This window comes from Cervus canadensis, chromosome 3, assembly GCF_019320065.1.
Source record: "Cervus canadensis isolate Bull #8, Minnesota chromosome 3, ASM1932006v1, whole genome shotgun sequence".
Classification (NCBI taxonomy): domain Eukaryota; kingdom Metazoa; phylum Chordata; class Mammalia; order Artiodactyla; family Cervidae; genus Cervus; species Cervus canadensis.
Genome location: NC_057388.1, coordinates 58,444,622 through 58,466,904, shown reverse-complemented (window position 1 = coordinate 58,466,904; position 22,283 = coordinate 58,444,622). Strand labels below are relative to the sequence as shown.

General features: G+C 35.9%; 1 protein-coding gene across 1 annotated transcript in view; it reads right to left on the bottom strand.

Moving 5' to 3' along the window:
* The window catches only part of DPY19L2 (dpy-19 like 2), an 84,047-nt gene that overhangs the window by 13,939 nt on the left and 47,825 nt on the right, over window positions 1–22,283 (bottom strand). Inside the window, exons 14-17 of the mRNA XM_043463223.1 lie at window positions 19,833–19,934; window positions 18,723–18,794; window positions 15,500–15,546; window positions 8,397–8,421 (exon numbers count right to left, since the gene is read on the bottom strand). Of these exons, the coding sequence (XP_043319158.1) occupies window positions 8,397–8,421; window positions 15,500–15,546; window positions 18,723–18,794; window positions 19,833–19,934 (246 nt within the window). The remainder of the gene's footprint in view (window positions 1–8,396; window positions 8,422–15,499; window positions 15,547–18,722; window positions 18,795–19,832; window positions 19,935–22,283) is intronic.

The following is a 22,283-nucleotide window of genomic DNA, read 5'->3' as shown; positions in this document are numbered from 1 at the left end:
ATAGCCATAAAGGTCCATATAGTTAAAGCTATGGTTTTTCCAGTAATCATGTACAGATGTGACAGTTGGACCATAAAGAAGGTCAAATGCTGAAGAATTGATGTTTTTCAACTGTGGTGCTGAAGAAGATGCTGAGAGTCCCTTGGACAGCAAGGAGATCAAACCAGTCAATCCTAAAGGAAATCAATCCTGAATATTCCTTGGAAGGACTGATGCTGAAGCTTCAGTGACCACCTGACATGAAGAGCCGACTCACTGGAAAAGATACTGATACTAGGAAAGATTGAAGGCAGGAGGACAAGAGGATAACAAGAGTATGAGATGGTTGGATGGCATCACCAACATGATGGGACATGAGTGGAGCAAACTCTGGAAGATGGTGAAGGATAGGGAAATCTGGCATACTGCAGTCCACGGGATTGCAGAGTCTGACACGATTTAGCAACTGAACAAAAGTGTTCAGAATATAAAATTCTATATTTACAAAATAATATTAATTGTGTGAAAACCATTTATGTGTGTATATAATATATATGCACAGGGGGAAAGGCTATAAGAGAGTATACCTAAAAAGTTTACAGAGATTATTTCTAAATGGTAATTTTTCTGATTTTTCAAATTTTAAAAACGTGCTATTCTTATAATCAGAAACATATACTTGATATTTCAAACAGAATGGCATATGACTCAACAATCCCACTGCTGGGCATACACAGAAATGAAAGAGACACATGCACGTCAACGCTCATCACAGCCTGTTTACAATAGCCAGGACATGGAAGCAACCTAGATGTCCATGGACGGAGGTTCGTGACATTGTACAGGAGATAGCAATCAAGACCATCCCCAGAAAAAAAAATGCAAAAAAGTAAAACAGCTGTCTGAGGAGGCCTTACAAATAGTTGTGAAATGAAGAGAAGCAAAAAGCAAAGGAGAAAAGGAAAGATATTCCCATTTGAATGCAGAGTTCAAGAGAATAGCAAGGAGAGATGAGAAAGCCTTCCTCAATGATCAGTGCAAAGAAATAGAAGAAAACGATAGAATGGGAAAGACTGGAGATCTCTTCGAGAAAATTTGAGATACCAAGGGAACATTTCATGCAAAGATGGGCTCAATAAAGGACAGAAATGGTATGGACCAAACAGAGGGCAGAAGCTATTAAGAAGAGGTGGCAAGAATACACAGAAGAACTATACAAAAAAGATCTTCACGACCCAGATAATCATGATGGTGTGATCACTCACACTCACCCAGAGCCAGACATCCTGGAATGTGAAGTCAAGTGGGCCTTAGGAAGCATCACTACGAACAAAGCTAGTGGAGGTGGTGGAATTCCAGTTGGGCTATTTCAAATCCTAAAAGAAAGTGCTGCACTCAATATGTCAGCAAATTTGGAAAACTCAGCAGTGGCCACAGGACTGGAAAAGGTCAGTTTTCATTCCAATCCCAAAGAGAGGCAATGCCAAAGAATGCTCAAAGTACCACACAATTGCACTCATCTCACATGCTAGTAAGGTAATGTTCAAAATTCCCCAAGCCAGCCTTCAGCAATACGTGAACCGTTAACTTCCAGATGTTCGAGCTGGTTTTGGAAAAGGCAGAGGAACCAGAGATCAAATTGCCAGCATCCACTGGGTCATCGAAAAAGCAAGAGAGTTCCAGAAAAACATTTATTTCTGCTTTATTGACTATGCCAAAGCCTTTGACTGTGTGGATCACAATAAACTGTGGAAAATTCTGAAAGATGGGAATACCAGACCACCTGACCTGCCTCTTGAGAAATCAGTATACAGGTCAGGAAGCAACAGTTATAACTGGACATGGAACAACAGACTGGTTCCAAACAGGAAAAGGAGTACGTCAAGGCTGTATATTGTCACCCTGCTTATTTAACTTATAGGCAGAGTACATCATGAGAAATGCTGGGCTGGAGGAAGCACAAGCTGGAATCAAGACTGCCGGTAGTAATATCAATAACCTCAGATATGAAGATGACACCACCCTTATGGCAGAACGTGAAGAAGAACTAAAGAGCCTCTTGATGAAAGTGGAAGAGGAGAGTGAAAAAGTTGGCTTAAAGCTTAACATTCAGAAAACTAAAATCATGGCATCCGGTCCCATCACTTCATGGGAAATAGATGGGGAAACAGTGGAAACAGTGGCTGACTATTTTTCTGGGCTCTAAAATCACTGCAGATGGTGATTGTAGCCATGAAACTAAGACGCTTACTCCTTGGAAGGAAAGTTATGACCAACTTAGATAGCATATTAAAAAGCAGAGACATTACTTTGTCCACAAGGGTCCATCTGGTCAAGGCTATGGTTTTTCCAGTAGTCACGCATGGATGTGAGAGTTGGACTATAAAGAAAGCTGAGCACTGAAGAATTGTTGTTTTTGAACTATGGTGTTGCAGAAGACTCTTGAGAGTCCCTTGGACTGCAAGGAGATCCAACAAGTCCATCCTAAAGCAGATCAGTCCTGGGTGTTTATTGGAAAGACTGATGCTGATGCTGAAACTCCAATACTTTGGCCACCTGGTACGAAGAGCTGACTCATTGGAAAAGACCCTGATGCTGGGAAAGATTGAGGGCAGGAGGAGAAGGGGATGACAGAGGATGAGATGGTTGAATGGCATTATCGACTCAATGGACATGGGTTTGGGTAGACTCTGGCAGTTGGTGATGGACAGGGAGGCCTGCCATGCTGCGGTTCATGGGGTTAAAAAGAGTCGGACAGACTGAGCGACTGAACTGAACTGAGATGTCCATTGGCAGATGAATGGATAAGAAAACTGTGGTATATATAACAATGGAATATTACTCAGCTATTAAAAAGAATACATTTGAATCAGTTCTAATGAGGTGGATGAAACTGGAGCCTATTATACAGAGCGAAGTAAGGCAGAAAGAAAAATGCCAATATAGTATATTAATGCATATATATGGAATTTAGAAAGACGGTAATGATGACCCTATATGCGAGACAGCAAAAGAGACATAGGTGTAAAGAACAGACTGTTGGACTCTGTGGGAGAAGGCAAGGGTGGTACGATTTGAGAGAATAGCATTGAAACATGTCATATGTGAAACAGATCACTAGTCCAGGTTCGATGCATGAGGCAGGATGCTCAGGGCTGGTGCACTGGGACGACCATGAGGGATGAGATGGGGAGGGAGGGGGGAAGGAGGGTCAGGATGGGGAACACATGTACACCCATGGCTGATTCATGTGAATGTATGGCAAAAAGGACCACAATGTTGTAAAGTAATTAGCCTCCAATTAAAATAAAAATAAACAGAATCACAAAAATTGTACTTAAAGCTATTTTTTCCATTTTTAAAATGATGTTTAAAATGCAATCTTTAATTTTTAAAAATAATTCTTGAACCCAAGTTTGGAATATGGAACATTTATTTCAAAATCAACCCTTCATTTTCCTTTAGTCAGAATCACCCTTGGACAAAATCTGAATCATGTTTTGGAGAAAAAAAAGAAACCTACACATTTCACACCTGAATAGGTCCTTTTTTGGAGGGCCACTAAATCACAGATTGGTAGATTATGTGAGCTATCTACTTTAATCAACTACCCAAAACAGGGATCACTTCTATAAATCTATGAACAGAATATTCACCATTTCCAGAATAGAAATATGCCATAGGAGTACCTATTACAAAGATATATGCTGTATATATGTGAGAAAATCTTTTCTAAAACTGAACTAATGTTTTCCTGTAACTTCCACACCTATTGGTGCATCTCAGTTCTCGATTATCTAAACACTGTAATTATGATTTTGCATTATTAACTTATACTTTGTCTCCAAACTATTCAACAATATAGTTCTAATAATCTGTGAATACAGAAGTGTACAGATTCCCAAAATATATTACTTAATACCAGTTTCTCAAAAGAAGTAATTCCTCCCCCAAATTCTGTATCACTTCACTTTTTCAACTGAATAGTTCCAAATAAGTTGTATGTTATGACATATGCCTTCGGCTGTATGCCATATAAAGCCCTTTGGTTATAACAGAAAAACTTTGTTTATAATATAAAACACAAAATAAAATGGACAAATATGAAGCATCTAATATAAAGTAATCACATAATATAATAAACTAGGGACTAGACAAAAATGAAGGCTGATGCAATACTGACTGTCATGCTCAAAATGAGGTATGAGTAGGTCAAAAGAATATTCAGGAGTTAATTCTAAATGTTATCTCTCCCTAGCCTATCTTTTCACAAGTTCTTCACAGTATTATTATATTCTGGAATCAAATAGTTTCTAAATCTCTTTCTTTTTCTTTCCTGTGAATTACTATGTATTCCTTCACTAATTTCTAAGCTCGTAACATAGAAAAGTTGGCTAAAAGAAACTAATTTGATGGAATAAATAAAACACAAGTACATTAAATTATGAGTAAAAAAATCACAATAGACTCCATTAATCTAACAAACTTTAATAATATCATGACAGTAGGGAGGTAACCCAGGGGTTCATTTAGTGAGTTGAGATTTGCAGACTGTCCCTGTTTCAGAGGGTTGGCACAAAGCAAGGAACTTAGAACTTACTCCCTGGTGAAAAAATTATCCTAAGGAATTCTCACCTAATTTTGAAACAAGCTGGAATGTACAACCTTTTGTTATCATATCACATTCAGAGTTTGTCAAGGTTTGTGCCTCTCATACCCTGTCATCTCTAAGGTGAAAACAGTTCCATCCCAAACCAAAGAGATTTATCAAGTGTGGATTACAAGTGGAAGTAGGATTAGGTTCCAGGAAGACAAAAGACTTCACATTGGTACTGCCCAGAAAGCTATCATCTCCTTCTATGAGATCTACTATTTTTAGAAATTTACATCTCTTATCTGCTTATGTATCAGGAGTTTAACATACCCACTTCGGTTTAAAAAATTAGAGATTTTCTATCACTGTCCTCTTTTTGGTCAGCTTGATTTCTAATTGCCTTTCAAAAAAATATATATATATCTTCTTTACTGCCAACAGACTAAAGTATTTAAAACTCAGAACTGACCATACCATCACCAACTTAACAACAAGGTCCTAATAAAGTCCAGCTTCTGTGCATACAAAGCTCCCACAGTCTAATGCTGCTTACGTTTCTGACCTTCTTGTCTTTTTATCCATCAGCAACACTGATTTGCCTTATATCTATAGGTAAATTTGGAAAACTCAACAGTAGCCACAGGATTAGAAAAGGTCAGTTTTCATTCCAGTCCCAGAGAAAGGCAATGCCAACAAATGTTCAAACTACTGCACAATTGCGTTCATCTCACACACTAGCACTAGGCCTCAACAGTATGTGAATGAGAACTTCCAGATGTTCAAGCTGGATTTACCAAAGGCAGAGGAACAAGAGATCAAATTGCCAATATCTGTTGGATCACTGAAAAAACAGAAATCCAGAAAAACATCTATTTCTGCTTTACTGACTATGCCAAAGCCTTTGACTGTGTGGATCACAATAAACTGTGGAAAATTCTGAAAGAGATGGGAATACCAGACCATCTAACCTGCCTCCTGAGAAACATGCATGCAAGTCAAGAAGCAACAGTTAGAATAGGACATGGAACAACAGACTGGTTCCAAATTGGGAAAGGAGTATGTCAAAGCTGTATATTGTCACCCTGTTTATTTAACTTATATGCAGAGTACATCATGCAAAATGCCATGCTGGATGAAGCACAAGCTGGAATCAAGACTGCAGGGAGAAATATCAATAACCTCAGATATGCAGATGACACCACCCTTAGGGCAGAAAACAAAGAAGAACTAAAGAGCCTCTTGATGAAAGTGAAAGAGGAGAGTGAAAAAGCTGGTTTAAAACTCAACATTCAGAAAACTAAGATCAGGGCATGCAGTCCCATCACTTCATGGCAACTAGATAAGGAAAAAATGGAAACAATGACAGACTTTATTTTCTTGGGCTCTAAAATCACTGCAGATGGTGACTGCAGCCATGAAATTAAAGGTCCTTGGAAGAAAAGCTATGACAAACATAGAGAGCATATTAAAAAGCAGAGACATTACTTTGCGGACAAAGGTCTGTCTAGTCAAAGCTATGGTTTTTCCAGTAGTCATATATGGATGTGAGAGCTAGACCATAAAGAAAGCTGAGTGCCAAAGAACTGATACTTTTAAACTGTGATGTTGGAGAAGACTCTTGAGAGTTGGCCAGGAGATCAAGCCAGACAATCCTAAAGGAAATCAATCCTGAATATTCATTGGAAGGACTGATGCTGAAGCTGAAGCTTCAATACTTTTGCCACCTGATGCGAAGAATTGACTCACTGGAAAAGGCCCTGATGCTGGGAAAGATTGAAGGCAGGAGGAGAAGGGAACAACAGAGGATGGGATGGTTTGATGGCATCACTGACTCAGTGGACATGAGTTTGAGCAAGCTCTGGGAGTTGGTGATGGATAGGGAAGGCTGGCCTGCTGCAGTCCATGGAGTCACAGAGTCAGACACAACTGAGTGACTGAACTGAGCTAAACCAGATAAATTTATTACCTTCTGTCTTTCTTGCACACATGCATCCTTTGTCTTCAGCTAGCTGTTCCTCTATATACATTTTAAAAACCTTTTTCCAACTACCACATCCCCTCCACACAGATTTAATCACTTCTTCTGTACTACTTTTATGTCTCCCTTTGTCATTGCACATATACTTATATGTTCTCATTTTTTCCTTCTACCATATACCTTCATTTCCATAGAAATAGAAACCTGGTGTATAGTAGGCACATAATAAAGATTGAATGGATAAATATACAGAATTAACACAAAAGAGAAAAGTGGGCAAAATAAGAATAAATGGAGAAATGAAAGACAATGAGAAGGTAGCAAACTAACGTGAAAAAGGGAGGCAGAAACTTAAGGAATACTGTATGGAATTAGGTGGTTGCAGAGTGAATGACAAACAGCATAGATTTTTGTTGCTACACTGCCTGGATTCATAGTACTTGGCTCTACAAAGCTCAGGTCACTCTAGCTTTCTGACTTTAGGCAAGTTACTGATCATCTCTTTGCCACACTTATTTTAACCTGTGAAATAAAAAGTAATAGTATTTACATCAGTGGGTTGTTGTGAGAATGAAAGTATTAAAGTACGTAATTAACTACCCCCCCAACCAAAATACCTGGCACACAGGAAGCAGTAAAGTGCTGACTGCTCCTCTGAGAGCACTGGAAATGGACTGGTAGTGGATAAATTCAAGATCTACTGCAAATTCGCTGTGAGACCTTAGGTCTCCAGTTCTTAGCAGAGACTCTTTGCTCTTATTCCTAGAAACACAGCAAGATCCCACTTCCCAGCCTCACTGGCAGTCAGGTGTGGCCACACGTCTGAGTTCTGGCTATGAGCAGGAAGCGATATTTATCTATCTTTTCCAGGGCTAGCTCTTACAAAGCCTCCAGTGTGCAGTGTTCTTTTTTCTTTGCTGTCTTGTACAAATCAAGCCTGAAAACCACATGTTAAAGATGGCAGAACCATAGAGGGAAGGAATCTGGGTCCCTGAAACACTGCTTGCTGGAGAACCACCTGCTAATCCGAAACTCTGGTTTTAACTTTATGTGAGCAAAGAATTAAACTTCCACTGAGTTAAGTCATTTTGATGTTATCATTTATCTTTAAAAGCTAATATCATATAATTAACATAATTTTCTTATTCGCAAAGTAGGAATAATATTATGAGACTCAAACAGCACAGTACATGGCACATAGTAACTATTCAAAACATATTGTTTATCATCATAAGTTATTCCTATTAAGTTCACAATCAGTTGTCCTTTCATGTAAATTTGACCTGTCCCTTAAGACTCAAACTTCTATGACTTAGGAAATCATATTTCTAGCCCATGCTGATCTTTCTCTTATCACAAAACAATTTGGCACCATAAAAAAAGACTATCCTGTTTTGTTTTCCATTGAAAAATTAGATGTATCTGAGAGCAGAAACACTGCTATACCATCTGTTGTATCCTATAACACTGCTAAGATTATAACTGATTGACCATCAAGTCTGTATGTGGCAAAGTCACCAGTCACAGTACCTACCCTGATAGCCCATAGCTGATTGGCTCAGCAGGCTAGAAATTAATATTTATTATTGTTGAATGAATGAACGAATGAAAGTAATTTAATCATACTGGGTGGTCATAAATCAACTTTCTGGTTGTCAAGTCCTTACCACTCTTCAAAATTGAGAGCAGCATAAAAAGTGGGAAGGATCATCAGAAATTTACTACCAGTACTGAACCATTTTAGCACTGCTGATGGTGTACCTGCAACAAGGTTATACCTTTGTGAATATCCTTGAACTTAAATATAATACACAAAACTAGCAGAGATTAAGATGAAAGCTTTACCTCACCATGTTCAAGAAGCTGTTTTCTGGAATAAAACAAAAATATTCTCTATTAACTGACTGTTCATTATACTATAATTATATCAGAATGAACCTCCACTTATTTGTTCTTATATTTTAAATAAATTAATATATAAATAAAGCTGTTAGATAAAAATTACTAAGTTCTACCAAAAAATTACTAAATTAGATAAAAATTACTAAAAATGATGGAAATTTAAAAGGTATGATTTATAGTCATTCTATTTAACGTATATCAAAATGCTCTTCTTTGGTTAAGATAAAATGGGTTTTACTGACTGCTAAATATGACCTCTGGAGAAATAAATAATAAAAAGAATATTTATTAAATATTCAATCACATACATATATTATGCTTTAGATAAGCATGACTGTAACTTTTGAGTTATTTTTATTTTTCACAATTATAAATAACATGAACATCCTTGTACTTAAAACTCTAAGCATTTCTGAGTAGTTCCTTAGGATAAATTTCTAGAATAAAAGTTTTTGGGTAAAGCATATAAATATTTTTAGTTCCACAAAAGTTGTTTTACAAATTTTCTAAATATTTGTGCCTAAAAATTTACTAAACTTTTATGGCACACCTACTGTGTTCCAGACACTGCAGTGAACACAGTGTGGACAGCATAGATCCTGTTCTTATTCTCCACAGTTTGTGTTAGATTGACAAGAGGTACAAGACTGCTTGTTTTATTGCCCATTGTAAAGACAATATTTCACTTCTTAACAAAGCTTTGTAGTATAAAAGGCCTTCTCATATGGATTTTGGGTTTGGCAAGAGAAGTAAGGCAGTATAAATATGAAAGTTAGAAGTATAAGGAAGTTCAGGGGCACACACAAATCCAGAGATTAAAAAAAAAAAAAAAAAGAGTAGTGAGGGGAAGGCCTCTTAGAAGAGTAGTGAAATCACTAAATTATTTTTCCACCACTGCAGCTCCTTCCTGACTTTCGCAGTCAAGAGTGGAAGTGGGGGTGTATGGATGGGTTCCCATATGTCCAGAAACCTGTCAGTCACAACAGAATTCTGTAGTGAGCAATTGCATGTAAGGGAGAGGCCTGGTAGGTAAGTATTATAATCACCAAAGATCCCAACAATAACTATGGATACAAATAAATCTAGTAACTAACTTAGAATATCAGTGTACAACCAAATCATGAGAAACAAACAGGATGAAAGAAAAACACCAAGATAAATGAGCAAATGAACTGAACTCTCAAGAAAGTGTTAATATAAGTAATAAGTGTATTAAATGAAAGTTCCAATTATCTTCACAGATGCTTAAGAGAACACTGCATCCATACAAATAAAACAATCTGTAATAAAATAGAGCTTTCAGAGATAATGAAAAAAATGTATTTGCCAAATTTAAAACCTCAAAAGAAGGTCAAATAGCAGTATACACAACCGAAAGTTGTGTTGAAGATGCATTCATGAAATTCTGAGAAGAGAAAAAAGAAATTAAAAATATGATAAATGTAATAATAGATGTTTAAAAAAGAGAGGCTAAAGCAAAAAAGAGAGGGAGAGAGAATATCCCTTGAGCTAAAGAAAAATCTGAGTGTTCAGATGAAAATTTCCATGAATAATTATATAAGTAGAGCAGAAATTTTATTTAAGAAATACCAGCTGAAAACCTGCAAACTCTGGAGAGAGATATGGACATTCAAGTACATGAAGCTCATAGGTAACTCCACAAACACACTGCAAATTCACTAAATATAATAAATCCATCAAAAGCAAAAAATGAACTTTGAAAACAAAAAATCATCTCATATAAGGGAACCCCTTTAAGGCTATCAACAGATTTCTCAACAGAAACCTTGCAAGCCAGGAGAGACTGGGATACCTAAAAGTGCTCAAATAAAAGAATCTGCCATCTAAGAATACTTCACTTAGCAAAGCTGTCTTTCAGATGAAGGTGAGAAAGACAAATATTTCCCTGACAAATAGAGTTGAGGGAGTCATCATCACTAGACCTGCCTTATAAGAAATGCTAAAGAGAGTCCTTCAAGCTGAAATGAAAACATGCTAATCAGTAACATAAACATACATGAAAGTATAAAATTTGCTAGTAAAACTAACTATATAGTCAACCTCAGAGTACTGTAATACTGTAATAGTGGTGTGTAAATCACTTAACTCTAGTATAAAAAGACCAAAGCATTAAAAAATAAATATAGCTACAATAATTTGCTAACGGACACACAATATAAGAAGATACAGATTGTGACATCAAAAGCATAAAATGGGGACGAGGGAAGTAAAAAAGCAGAATTTTTTTTTTTAAGCAGAATTTTTATATATAAATGAAGTTAAGCTGTTATCATCTTAAAATAGACTCATAACTATAAGATGTATTATGATAAGCACACAGCAAAAACGTACAACAAAAACATACAACAGATATACAAAAGATAAAGGAATCAAAGTATACCACTATGAAAATCATCACATGATGAAGAAAGATAGCATGAAAGGAAGACAGACACTACAAAACAGAAACAAGATGGCAAAAATAAGCCATCCCCATCTACCAATAATTACTTTAAGTATAAATTGATTAAATTCTCTAAAGATAGTAGCTAAACGGATAAAAAACAAGACCCAATCATGCTGCCTATGAGAGTCTCATTTTAGTTTTAAGGATACACATGAAGTAAAAGTGAACGGATGGCAACAAGTATTCCACTAAAATGGAAATGAAAAGAAAGCAAGGGTGTGTATATACATATTATATATAAAATCAGGAGAAACAGCCTAAGTTGAAAAATGTAACAAGAGATACAGGATATCCCAGGATATCCAGATCAGGCCTGTTGGAAATTTATCATCAAATCTTTGATGATGACATACCGCTTTAGATGATCACAAAGATCTAGGATCTTGATAACATATAAACTTTAGATAAAAAGTCCCTGAGAGGTGTCCTTCCCCTCTCTCTTTTTTACTTGCATGTGTCCTCAATAGGTTTCTAATCAGTATACTTATCCTCGGCAGACACTACACCCAGGAAAAGTCCTTCCTAGCATTAAGGGACAGAAAGCTACTGAAACTGGAAAACCTGACTCTCGATCAATGCTGCTTTCAGAGAAAGGTCTTGATCAAAAGGAAGAAAGAAGAAAAAAATAGAAATCTCAATTAAATAGGAGTCGGGAGACAAGAAGGGGGAACTTTCGTGCCCTGAAACAATAGCAGAGTCCAATAAGAAGAATAAGGATTCCTCTCCTTTCCTGGCAAGTATTCAGCCAATGAAAAGCCATGAATTTTTTGTTTACTATAGCTCTCACAACTTTGTTTTCCCTTCCATAGAAGTGTTCTCTTCTCCTTGCTGTGCAGGGACTTGCATGTGGCTGACCATGGTGGTAAACCTCAAAGTGCAATCCTCTGCTGATCCCCAATAAACCCAACTGTGCTGAAGAAATTATCTGGCAGTCCAATTGTTTTAGGTCAACAATGAATAAAGGAAATGTGGTATGTGTGTATACTCTAAAACAATAATACTCTAATACAATAGAGTATTATTCCACCATTAAAAAAAAAAAAGAAAAACAAGGAAATCCTGTCATTTGCAACTACATGGATAAACCTGGAAGGCATTATGCTATGTGAAACAGGGCAGACAGGGAAAGACAAATATTTTAGGGTATCACTCGTATGTGGAATCTAAAAATGACCGCCCAAAATATAAAACTCAGAAATAGCAGAATGGTAGTTGCCAGGATCTGGGGACTGGGCATAATGACATGATGTTCCTTAAAGGGTACAAACATTTAGTTATAAGATGAAGAAATTCTGATGAAGCAATGTACACCATACTGACTATAGTTGACAATACTGCATTGTATACTTGACATTTACTCATAAGGTAGGCCTTAAGTATCTACACACACACAAACACTCACAGTAACTCTGTGAGGTGATAGATGTGTTGAATGTGTTAATTAACTTGGTTGTGGTGATCACTTCACAACATTTATGAATATCAGATCATTGCATTATATACTTTACACATATTTATTTTGCAAAAAATGAAAATTATGAAACAGAATATGGGGAACTATTTTAATGATATTGATGTGGGGAAGTGTATCTAAGCACAGAAATTAACAGAAAACAGAGAGCATACAGTTGTGATTGTATAGAAATTTTAGTCTTCTATAGAGCAATGATCATTAATAAGTTATAAACCGACATTCTAGAATAAAGCATGTTATACACATAATAGACAAAATATTACTGTCTATAATATAAAAATACACCATAAATTAATTTTCAAATGGGCAAAAAGAAATACAAATAGCCAACAGACATATGGAAAGATGTACTTCACTGGTAAAGATGTAAAACTTCACTTCACTTTCTAAAATGAGTTACTTCTTAAAAAAACTACCAGTAACAAAATGTGATTAAGAAAACTTAATAACGTTGGTATTCATAGAGATGCAGAGAAATGGATACCCTCACCATTATAAGCTCTCAGTATCCATCAAATTATAAAATATTCATAGTCCCATTTCAAATATGTTAAAGATTCTAAATACTGAAATAAGTGTCCATGTGAATGTGTATAAAGTTGGTAATTACTCATAGCATTGGTTGTTATGACAAAAAGAGAAACATAATCTAAACATTCACTAATGTAAGAATGGCTAAGTATGTGATAGTCACTCGTGATAATGAATAAATAAAACATGGGGACTACTATAAAGTATGAGCAAGATGCCCAAGAGAAACTGTGAAATAAAAGTAAAGTTAGATAAAGAACATTACAGCATACTAACACATATATATGGAATTTAGAAAGATGGTAATGATAACCCTATATGCAAAACAGAAAAAGAGACACAGAAGTACAGAACAGACTTTTGAACTCTGTGGGAGAAGGTGAGGGTGGGATGTTTCGAAAGAACAGCATGTATATTATCTATGGTGAAACAGATCACCAGCCCAGGTGGGATGCATGAGACAAGTGCTCAGGCCTGGTGCACTGGGAAGACCCAGAGGAATCGGGTGGAGAGGGAGGTGGGAGGGGGGATGGGGACAGGGAATACATGTAAATCCATGGCTGATTCATGTCAATGTATGACAAAACCCACTGAAATGTTGTGAAGTAATTAGCCTCCAACTAATAAAAAAAAAGAAAGAAAAAAAAAAGTAAAGTTACAGAATAATACCAGTAAAAAAAATACATTGTGCTTTCAGAAGTATTTTCTGAAATGACACATACTAAGCCATTTATAAACAGCACTAATTGAGGAATACATCTAAGAGAGGGGAATATTTCTTCTTTTCTTGATATACTATTTTTTCTGATTGTATCACCATAAGCATATAGTTGACCCTTGAACTATATGACGGTGAAGGGTGCAGTTGAAAGTCTGAGTATAAATTACAGTCAGCTTTCCATATACTTGGTCTCTCTATATCCTGAAATTCAATCAACCACAGATCTAGTAATAGTGTAATGTTTAGTACTGAAAAAAGTCTGGGAATAAGTGGAACCATGCAGTTCAAATCCATGTTTTTCAACAGTCAACTGTATTATTTTGTGGTTTAAAGGACCCTTCTGCCAGATACTCATAGAGAGCCAGAACTTTCAGGAATGTAATCACCAAGAAAGACCTCATTATTTCCACCAATTTGCCCCCTCAAGTCTGTCCTCTACATTGTTGTTGTTGTTTCAGTCACTGAGTCATGTCCAACTCTTTTGTGACCCCATGGACTATATAGTCCGCGAGGCTCCTCTTCTTGTTCATGGGATTTCCAGGCAAGAATATTAGAGTGAGACATTTACTTCTCCAGGGGTTCCTCCTGACCCAGGGATGGAATCCGCACATCCTGCATTGACAAGTGGACTCTCGACCACTGACTGAGCCACCAGACCCTCTCCATTTTTTTGAGACAGCAGCCATGTATCCTGGGCTTCCCAGGTGGCACTAGTGGTAAAGAACTCACCGGCCAAGGCAGGAGACTTAAGAGACATGGTTTTGATACCTGAGTGGGGAAGATACCCTGGAGGGGGTGTGGAAACCCAGTCCAATATTCTTGTCTGGAGAATCCCACGGACAGAGGACCCTGGAGGGCTACAGTCCACAGGGTCACAAAGAGTCATTCAAGACTGAAGTAGCTTAGCACACATGCCATGTACCCCTTCATCTTCTATTATTCAATTAAATATCTCAAGTCTCTTAATGCACTCCTTATGTAAATAGTTTTCAGAGCTCTAAAAACATTGTTTTTAGATTGTCAAGACACATTCTCTGGCTTCCACCTGATCAGAACAAGGTAGAGTGGATCTATTAACTCTCTTGATTTGGAAACAATTTCAACAAATAAGACTTTACCATTTCAACTATAAGATTCTAATTAGCTCTTCTGGCTACCATACAAAGTTGTTTACTGAAAATATAAGCAGAGGGCACAGGGTTCATGGAAACCCTGTGCACTAATTTTATAATTTTTCTGTAAATCTAAATTGTCCTAAAAAATAAACTTTATTAAAAAACAATAAATCTAATGGCTATATCTACAAATATAATGCAATTTGAGTTAGATTTTTTTCCTCAGAGGAAGTTTTCCTCACAATTTACTTCTCATGTCCTCTAACAGTGTGTGATTTAGTTATATTTTGCTTATATTTGTTTATACCATAATTCTAGTGACTGCTAAAACCACAAATAAATGTAATAAAACAGTTTTAACAATAAATGTAGGAAAAACTATTTCATGAATACTCAGAAAAGCAAGTTGCTTTCTCTGAAAGTTAAAAAAATCACCAAAAAAAACCACTTCAGCTTACTTCTGTTACTGACTTTAAATTGTAGTGGTATATTAAATTAAACCAATTTAAACTTTGAGTTAACTCACAAATATAAATCCTTCAAAACAAGTCCAAATACATAAAAAAGACACAGCCATCATACAGTCTTTCTTTTTTTCCAAGAAGAAGAAATCTAAATTTGGTTCATGTTTCCTTTCATAATCATAATGCTGAAGTTTAATGTACATTCATTTGGAAAACTGATATTATACTAAGTTATTTAATAACCAAATATTAAAAATAACTATGATATAATTACCTTAGATAAGTGTTTGCACATAAGACACACAGAATATCACGAAAAGCCTGTGAACAGAATCAAATTGATGAAACGTCTAAGGAATTAAGTGATATTTAAAATTCCCTGATTCATTAACAAAGACATCCCTACTAGAAAGAAATATTTTTATTATTAAAACAAGTCCTTGGGAATAATTTAGTTCCAGCTCTGCCTTAGGAAAGCAGTATCTTGAAGTTGTAACCTCCTTTTCTATGAAAATAAAAGGTACTAGAGCAAATCTTTCAGGTCTAAAATTCTAAGGTTTATATATGGGTAAATAGATGGGGAAACAGTGGAAACAGTGTCAGACTTTATTTTTTTGAGCTCCAGAATCTCTGCAGATGGTGACTGCAGCCATGAAATTAAAAGACGCTTACTCTTTGGAAAGAAAGTTATGACCAACCTAGATAGCATATTAAAAAGCAGAGACATTACTTTGCCAACAAAGGTCCGTCTAGTCAAGGCTATGGTTTTTCCAGTGGTCATGTATGGATGTGAGAGTTGGACTGTGAAGAAAGCTGAGCGCCGAAGAATTGATGCTTTTGAACTGTGGTGTTGGAGAAGACTCTTGAGAGTCCCTTGGAGTGCAAGGAGATCCAACCAGTCCATCCTAAAGGAAATCAGTCCTGGGTGTTTATTGGAAGGACTGATGCTGAAGCTGAAACTCCAAAACTTTGGCCACCTCATGCAAAGAGTTGACTCGTTGGAAAAGACCCTGATGCTGAGAGGGATTGGGGGCAGGAGGAGAAGGGGACAACAGAGGATGATATCGCTGGATGGCATCACTGACTGGATGGGCATGAGTTTGGGTAAACTCCGGGAGTTTGTGATGGACAGGGAGGCCTGGCGTGCTGCGGTTCATGGGGTCGCAAAGAGTTGGACACGACTGAGCTACTGAACTGAACTGAACTGAACTTCTGACTGGAGTTTAAGTTTATATTTTACTAGATGCAAGTGGGCTGTAGTTGGGGAATTGGTTTCCACAAAGGAGGCAGGTTCCTCTAGGTATCTCAGAGGCTATTTTATCTCGAACTTCCAAGAAATTAGGACTCTCTCATCTCTGTCTACAAAGACTACATTCCTACCTCAAACTCTTGAGTATTATAAAATTAGCTGTGGCATACCTGCTTCCCTGGTCTACCTCAGCCTGAAGTGACTACTACAGAAGGCTTAAGAGCACTTATTAAGATGTATCAGCTAATGATGAGAGAGGGAGAAAGGAAGGAATGAAGATGAGTATGAAGCTAACGTTGGCCAAAGAGGTTTAAACAGCATTTATAGACAAGAAATTTACAAGAACTTAAAATTTTGTACTCTGCATGAAATGTGGCTTATAACTCACAGATAAACATTGGAAAGATACATAATAAAATTTGGACTCAAATGTTAAATCTAAGTTTAGAATTTTTAACTTCTCTCATTGATCCAAGAGCATCCTGCATGGAAGAATGTTTCAAATAACAAAAATGAGATTACACTCCTTTTGACAAGCAAAAGCCTATTCAAAGGTATAGACAACAGAACACACACATTTATAGGAGTCTAAGATTCAGTAGGGTCATGGTAAAATCATACTACACATTCCTTGCTCCTTTCCTTCCCAGAAGTGATTTTGTGAAAAGTTAAATGAACATCAGAAGTATCCCTGATGTGGAAAATAAGCCATAACAGGACAAATAAAGACTGAGGCATTTATGTGGATGTGAAAGTGGAGTTAAGCTTTAATGGCTGCAGGGATGGTTATGTCTGTGTATGTGCATGTGTGTGAGCGGGATACGTGTGTGTGCATGTCAGCTACTGCACAAACATGGCTTGAGCTGTGGTATGTTTGGGGGCTAATATTACGTTTATGAGGCTTTGTATCTTTATTTTTAAAATAGTTAATAATAGATCTAGCTATCCTTTTCTCCTGTGCTGGATATCTCCCCACTGAATAGATAATTCTTGCATTAGTACTTCCAAGTGGGACCTCATAAGAGTAACACAAGCTGACATGATGGAATAGAGAAACTGGCTAATAGAGAGAACCTGCAACTTGAGCTGCTGCTGCTAAGTCGCTTCAGTCGTGTCTGACTCTGTGCGACCCCATGGACTGCAGCCTACCAGGCTCCTCCGTCCATGAGATTTTCCAGGCAAGAGTACTAGAGTGGGGTGCCATTGCCTTCTCCGGCAACTTGAGCTAGGCAGAGTCAAAGCAAGGGAGAGCAGCAAACTTGTGTGCGGTTTACTCACTCCCTCTCTCACCTCTGTCTATCCTGATTCTTTCCAAGTGGTGCCTAGGGAACTAGACCAAGGGTGAAGAAGCACAGATGTAGAGGGAATGCCTTCCTCACTCATAAATTATTCATCTTCAATGTGAAAACAAAAGAATAAGAAATGTGGGAACTGGAACTACATAGAGAGAGAAGCAATTTGACTTTAAATATAGAATACTGACTTCAACAGAACCAGCTGAAGTAGAGACAACTTGCTGTGACAGTGGAGAAATAATGTCACTGCTATCTGCTTAAAAGCATAAAACACCTACTGACTAAAGGCAGGACAATTTTTCAGTAATATAAATAAAGATGGTTCAAAATTGCTAAAAACTGAGGACCCATTGTCTTTAACCAGGCTTTCAGATAAACTACTCCCAGACCAAGAAAATCTTCCAGTAATATTTTAAACATTAGTTCTTCTATGGTGATAATACTTTCCTTTTTGTGTGTGTGAAAACAGTGAACAGTAGAGAATGATATTTTAATGGCTATACAAATTTCTATTCATGTTTCAAAATGGATCAAGACCTTTTTGAAAGTGTCTTATTTTGAAAGATACTGAAATGGTCATTCTACTTTTCTTTTTTAGTACCAATAACAATTGCAATTATTTAATCATTTGGGAAATTATTTGTTTAATGTCCCCACTGGATCAGACTGTGAGTTTCAAGATAGGGTGGACTTGTCTTATTTATCCCAGTGATTAACAAAGTTCTTACCATATAGTGGGTAACTGACACATTTCTTTTGAAAGAATAAATAAAAATATCTTTTCTAATGTGGCAGATTAAAAACTCCATATAAAGTGATATAAAGAAAAATCTGAATTAAAAAAAGGTTTTAGGGAGGGGAAGAGTCATCCTAAAAGTAAGACAGCATTCTGAGCTATTAGCACTAATCTAAGTCCTTAAACCCAAAAGCAAGTAAAAAAAAATTTTAAATACCTTTTTAAAGATAAAATAAGTAATCACCACAACAGTTGGAAGCAACAATGTCTTTGAGTATCGCACTGGCGTCTGAAATGTAGCAAATTATTCAAAATATTTTTTATTAAATTTTATACAATAAAAATCTATGTCAAATTGTCACAATGAGATTTCTTAAAGGTAAAAGATATCTTTGTCATTAACAGAATATATATCATCAAGTTTCATGTTCTAACATAAGAATCAAAATTATAATGAGTTACACAAATATATCAAAAATTATAATGATAAAAACTATTAAAGCAAAATTAGCTATGGATATTATTTTTTCCTTTCTTGGGTTTTATCTTTCCTTTATTTATATAATAGTAAGATTTAAAATGTGTGTTTATTGATCCCTGGGTCCTAGATTATCATCTCCTGGGCTTTAACTTTCTATTATTTTCATTTGTGAAACTATAGGACTAACAACTGAGAAAGACTACGTAATTACTGTAAGTATAAATAAATACTGAAAAAAGAGCAGCAGCTAAATAATTCTCATGAGTTGTGATAGGGAGTGATTTACCACTTAACTAAATTATATATTTCTTAAAGGCAGGAACCAAGTTATTTAACTCTTTGTAGTCCTATTACAAACTGCCTCATAGATAGTGATCAATAATTGTTTTTGAATGAATGTATCACTGATTTGACAATAACAGAATAACATATGATTATTAGCATATTTACTTGGCAACATTTTATTATAAAATTTTGTAATATTTGAGATATTAAGTAAAATAAAACTGAATTTTTAAAAAACAGAACAATAATTTGGGCTTATTTTTCCTGAATGCTCTCATACCTCCAACTGGCCTATATTATTAAAAGTAACTGAAGTGCAATAATAGTAATTGACCATAGGTCACATCTTGTGCACTTTCCCTGGTAGGGGTCATTGTTTACTGACATTACATGTAAGAAACTAGATGAGAATGCCCATATTATTAGCAAAAATCATCATAAAAAATGATAAGAATAAATAAATTGGGTGTTTCCAAATAAAATTTTTGAGTTTCAGATTAAAGGGAAGAAAAAGAACTCTTCATACCTGTAGAGGAAAAAAAATAAAAGAATCACTCATACCGCTTTTTCCATGAAGTCAAATTCAGGAGCACAGGTGTAAATTAAGGTATCAAAATCTGTATATCTTAAGATTCTGGCGGCAATAAGGTCACTCAGGCGAATCTGGAAGAAAAATTATAATTACAAAAATAATTTTAGTTAATAATAATTGGTTTGCTGCAGCAGTAATAACTTCTACAGAGAAGATATATCCACGGTACATGGATGCCCCTTCAAGAAAACAAAAAATACAGTGAACCCCATTATGTGCTGAGTTATGAAAAAAATTGAAAACAAATAAAAATATCAAGAGAAATGAAAAGGAAAAAGAAGTCAGGGAAAATAAGTAGATAAGATGATAATACAAAGAATGAGCTAAAATCAACATTTGCTGGGCACAAACCACCGTGCAGCTGACCATGAAATTTCATGATCAGATCATTTATCAAGAACAAAACATTTTATGCTAACTCCTTTTACCACATATTGTAAATCATTAACAAATTTTCCATGTTTTGTTATTCACAAAGCCTCATACATTAAGCACAATTTTTTGGTGCTTCTTAATGGTTTTTCCAGTGGTCATGTATGGATGCGAGAGTTGGACTACAAAGAAAGCTGTGTGCTGAAGAATTGATGCTTTTGAACTGTGGTGTTGGAGAAGACTCTTGAGAGTCCCTTGGACTGCAAGGAGATCCAACCAGTCCATCCTAAAGGAGATCAGTCCTGGATGTTCATTGGAAGGACTGATGCTGAAGCTGAAACTCCAATACTTTGGCCATCTGATGGGAAGAGCTGACTCATTTGAAAAGACCCTGATGCTGGGAAGGATTGAGAGCAGGAGGAGAAGGGGATGACAGAGGATGAGATGGTTGGATGGCATCACCGACTCAATGGACATGGGTTTGGGTAAACTCCGGGAGTTTGTGATGGACAGGGAGGCCTGGCGTGGTGCAGTTCATGGGGTCGCAAAGAGTTGGACATGACTGAACGATTGAACTGAACTGAATTTTTCAGACATACATTGAAGCCACTGACAATGAAGTTATTCTTCAAGAGAATTACAACAATTATGCATACCACTCTGATTTAGTTACTTGGTCTGGAAGGCCTGTAGAACTATTTTCTACTGATCATTTATTATTTAGTTTGGTGAGACAATTATTTTTACACTGCATCCTTAGAAGGTAAGAAAAATATCTAGTATGCAAAGTAGTAATTCAAATTACTTTACAAGAACATAAATTATTTTATATCAACTTCGATGATTATAGTTTTCAATTACTCATCATTGCCCTTATCTATCAGTACCAAGCATAATTTACAGTTAACTTTATTTTTCTAATTTAGAGTAGGGCTGGTGACTAATGATAATTTAACCAGGCCACTTTAGTTTCAAGTCTTTCTCACAGTTGTCATAGAAGTCACTGAAGAATACCAAGGGTGTATGTGTGTGTTTTAGGATTTATAAAGAGTTGGGTGACAATGTAGGCAAGTCAAGAAAGAAAATCACAGATCAATAATAACTTAAGATGCCTAAATAAAGTTTACAATAAAATATACATCCCCTAAAGAATAAAAATTTAAGAAAGACAAATAAACCTAATAAACCACAATGCAGAGCTAACAGTAAATGACAAATCCTTATATTTTGAAATTTCATTTATCATGACTATGTATATAGGGTCAATTGTACTGGATAGTGATAGCTCTTGTCATTTTAAGAGAGTTATCTACTATAATCCCTTGTTAAGTTTGAAGCAATTTCATCAGCAGACAGGGTTCTAACTGGAGAGTACTAGATATGGTAAATTTCAGAGTAGATTATTGCATGATACACTCATCTATTTTCTACCCAAACAGAAAGTGCTAAAAATCAAAAGTTAAATTCATGCACTGCTTTCTATTCCCTAAACATATTAGCTGATAGGAATTTATCTTTGAAAAGAGCCATCATTGGAGGCATTAGCTTTAAAACAGACAAAAACACTGTGCATTAGGGATGTGATCCATATATGTTCTAGAAGATGAAAAGATAGAGAATTTTTATCATATTCTTTATATAAGAAAAACTTTAAAGATATCAAATCACACCTTAATTTTAGTGTCTAATTATAAATAAAACTTTGAGTTCTATATTTCAAAGTTGAGGACAGACTGTTCATATTTACATTTATAATGAATCAATAACTTGCTAAACAAATTATTTGTATTTTAACCAAAATACAAACAACTATTTAACATAACTTTTTCCTAGAAGGTTTAGTCACCATTCATTAATGTACTTTTTTCTTAGTGGGCTGAAAAAAATCTACAGGATTTTAATACTGACTCTGCCAATAGCTAGCTTGGGACTTTGAAGAAGGTACTCAGCCTCCATAAGATATAGAGGTTTCATTTTAAAATAGATGATTTCAAAATCTTCTCCAACTATGCAATTACAGAGCTTTTAATATTCTAACTAGAAAGTAC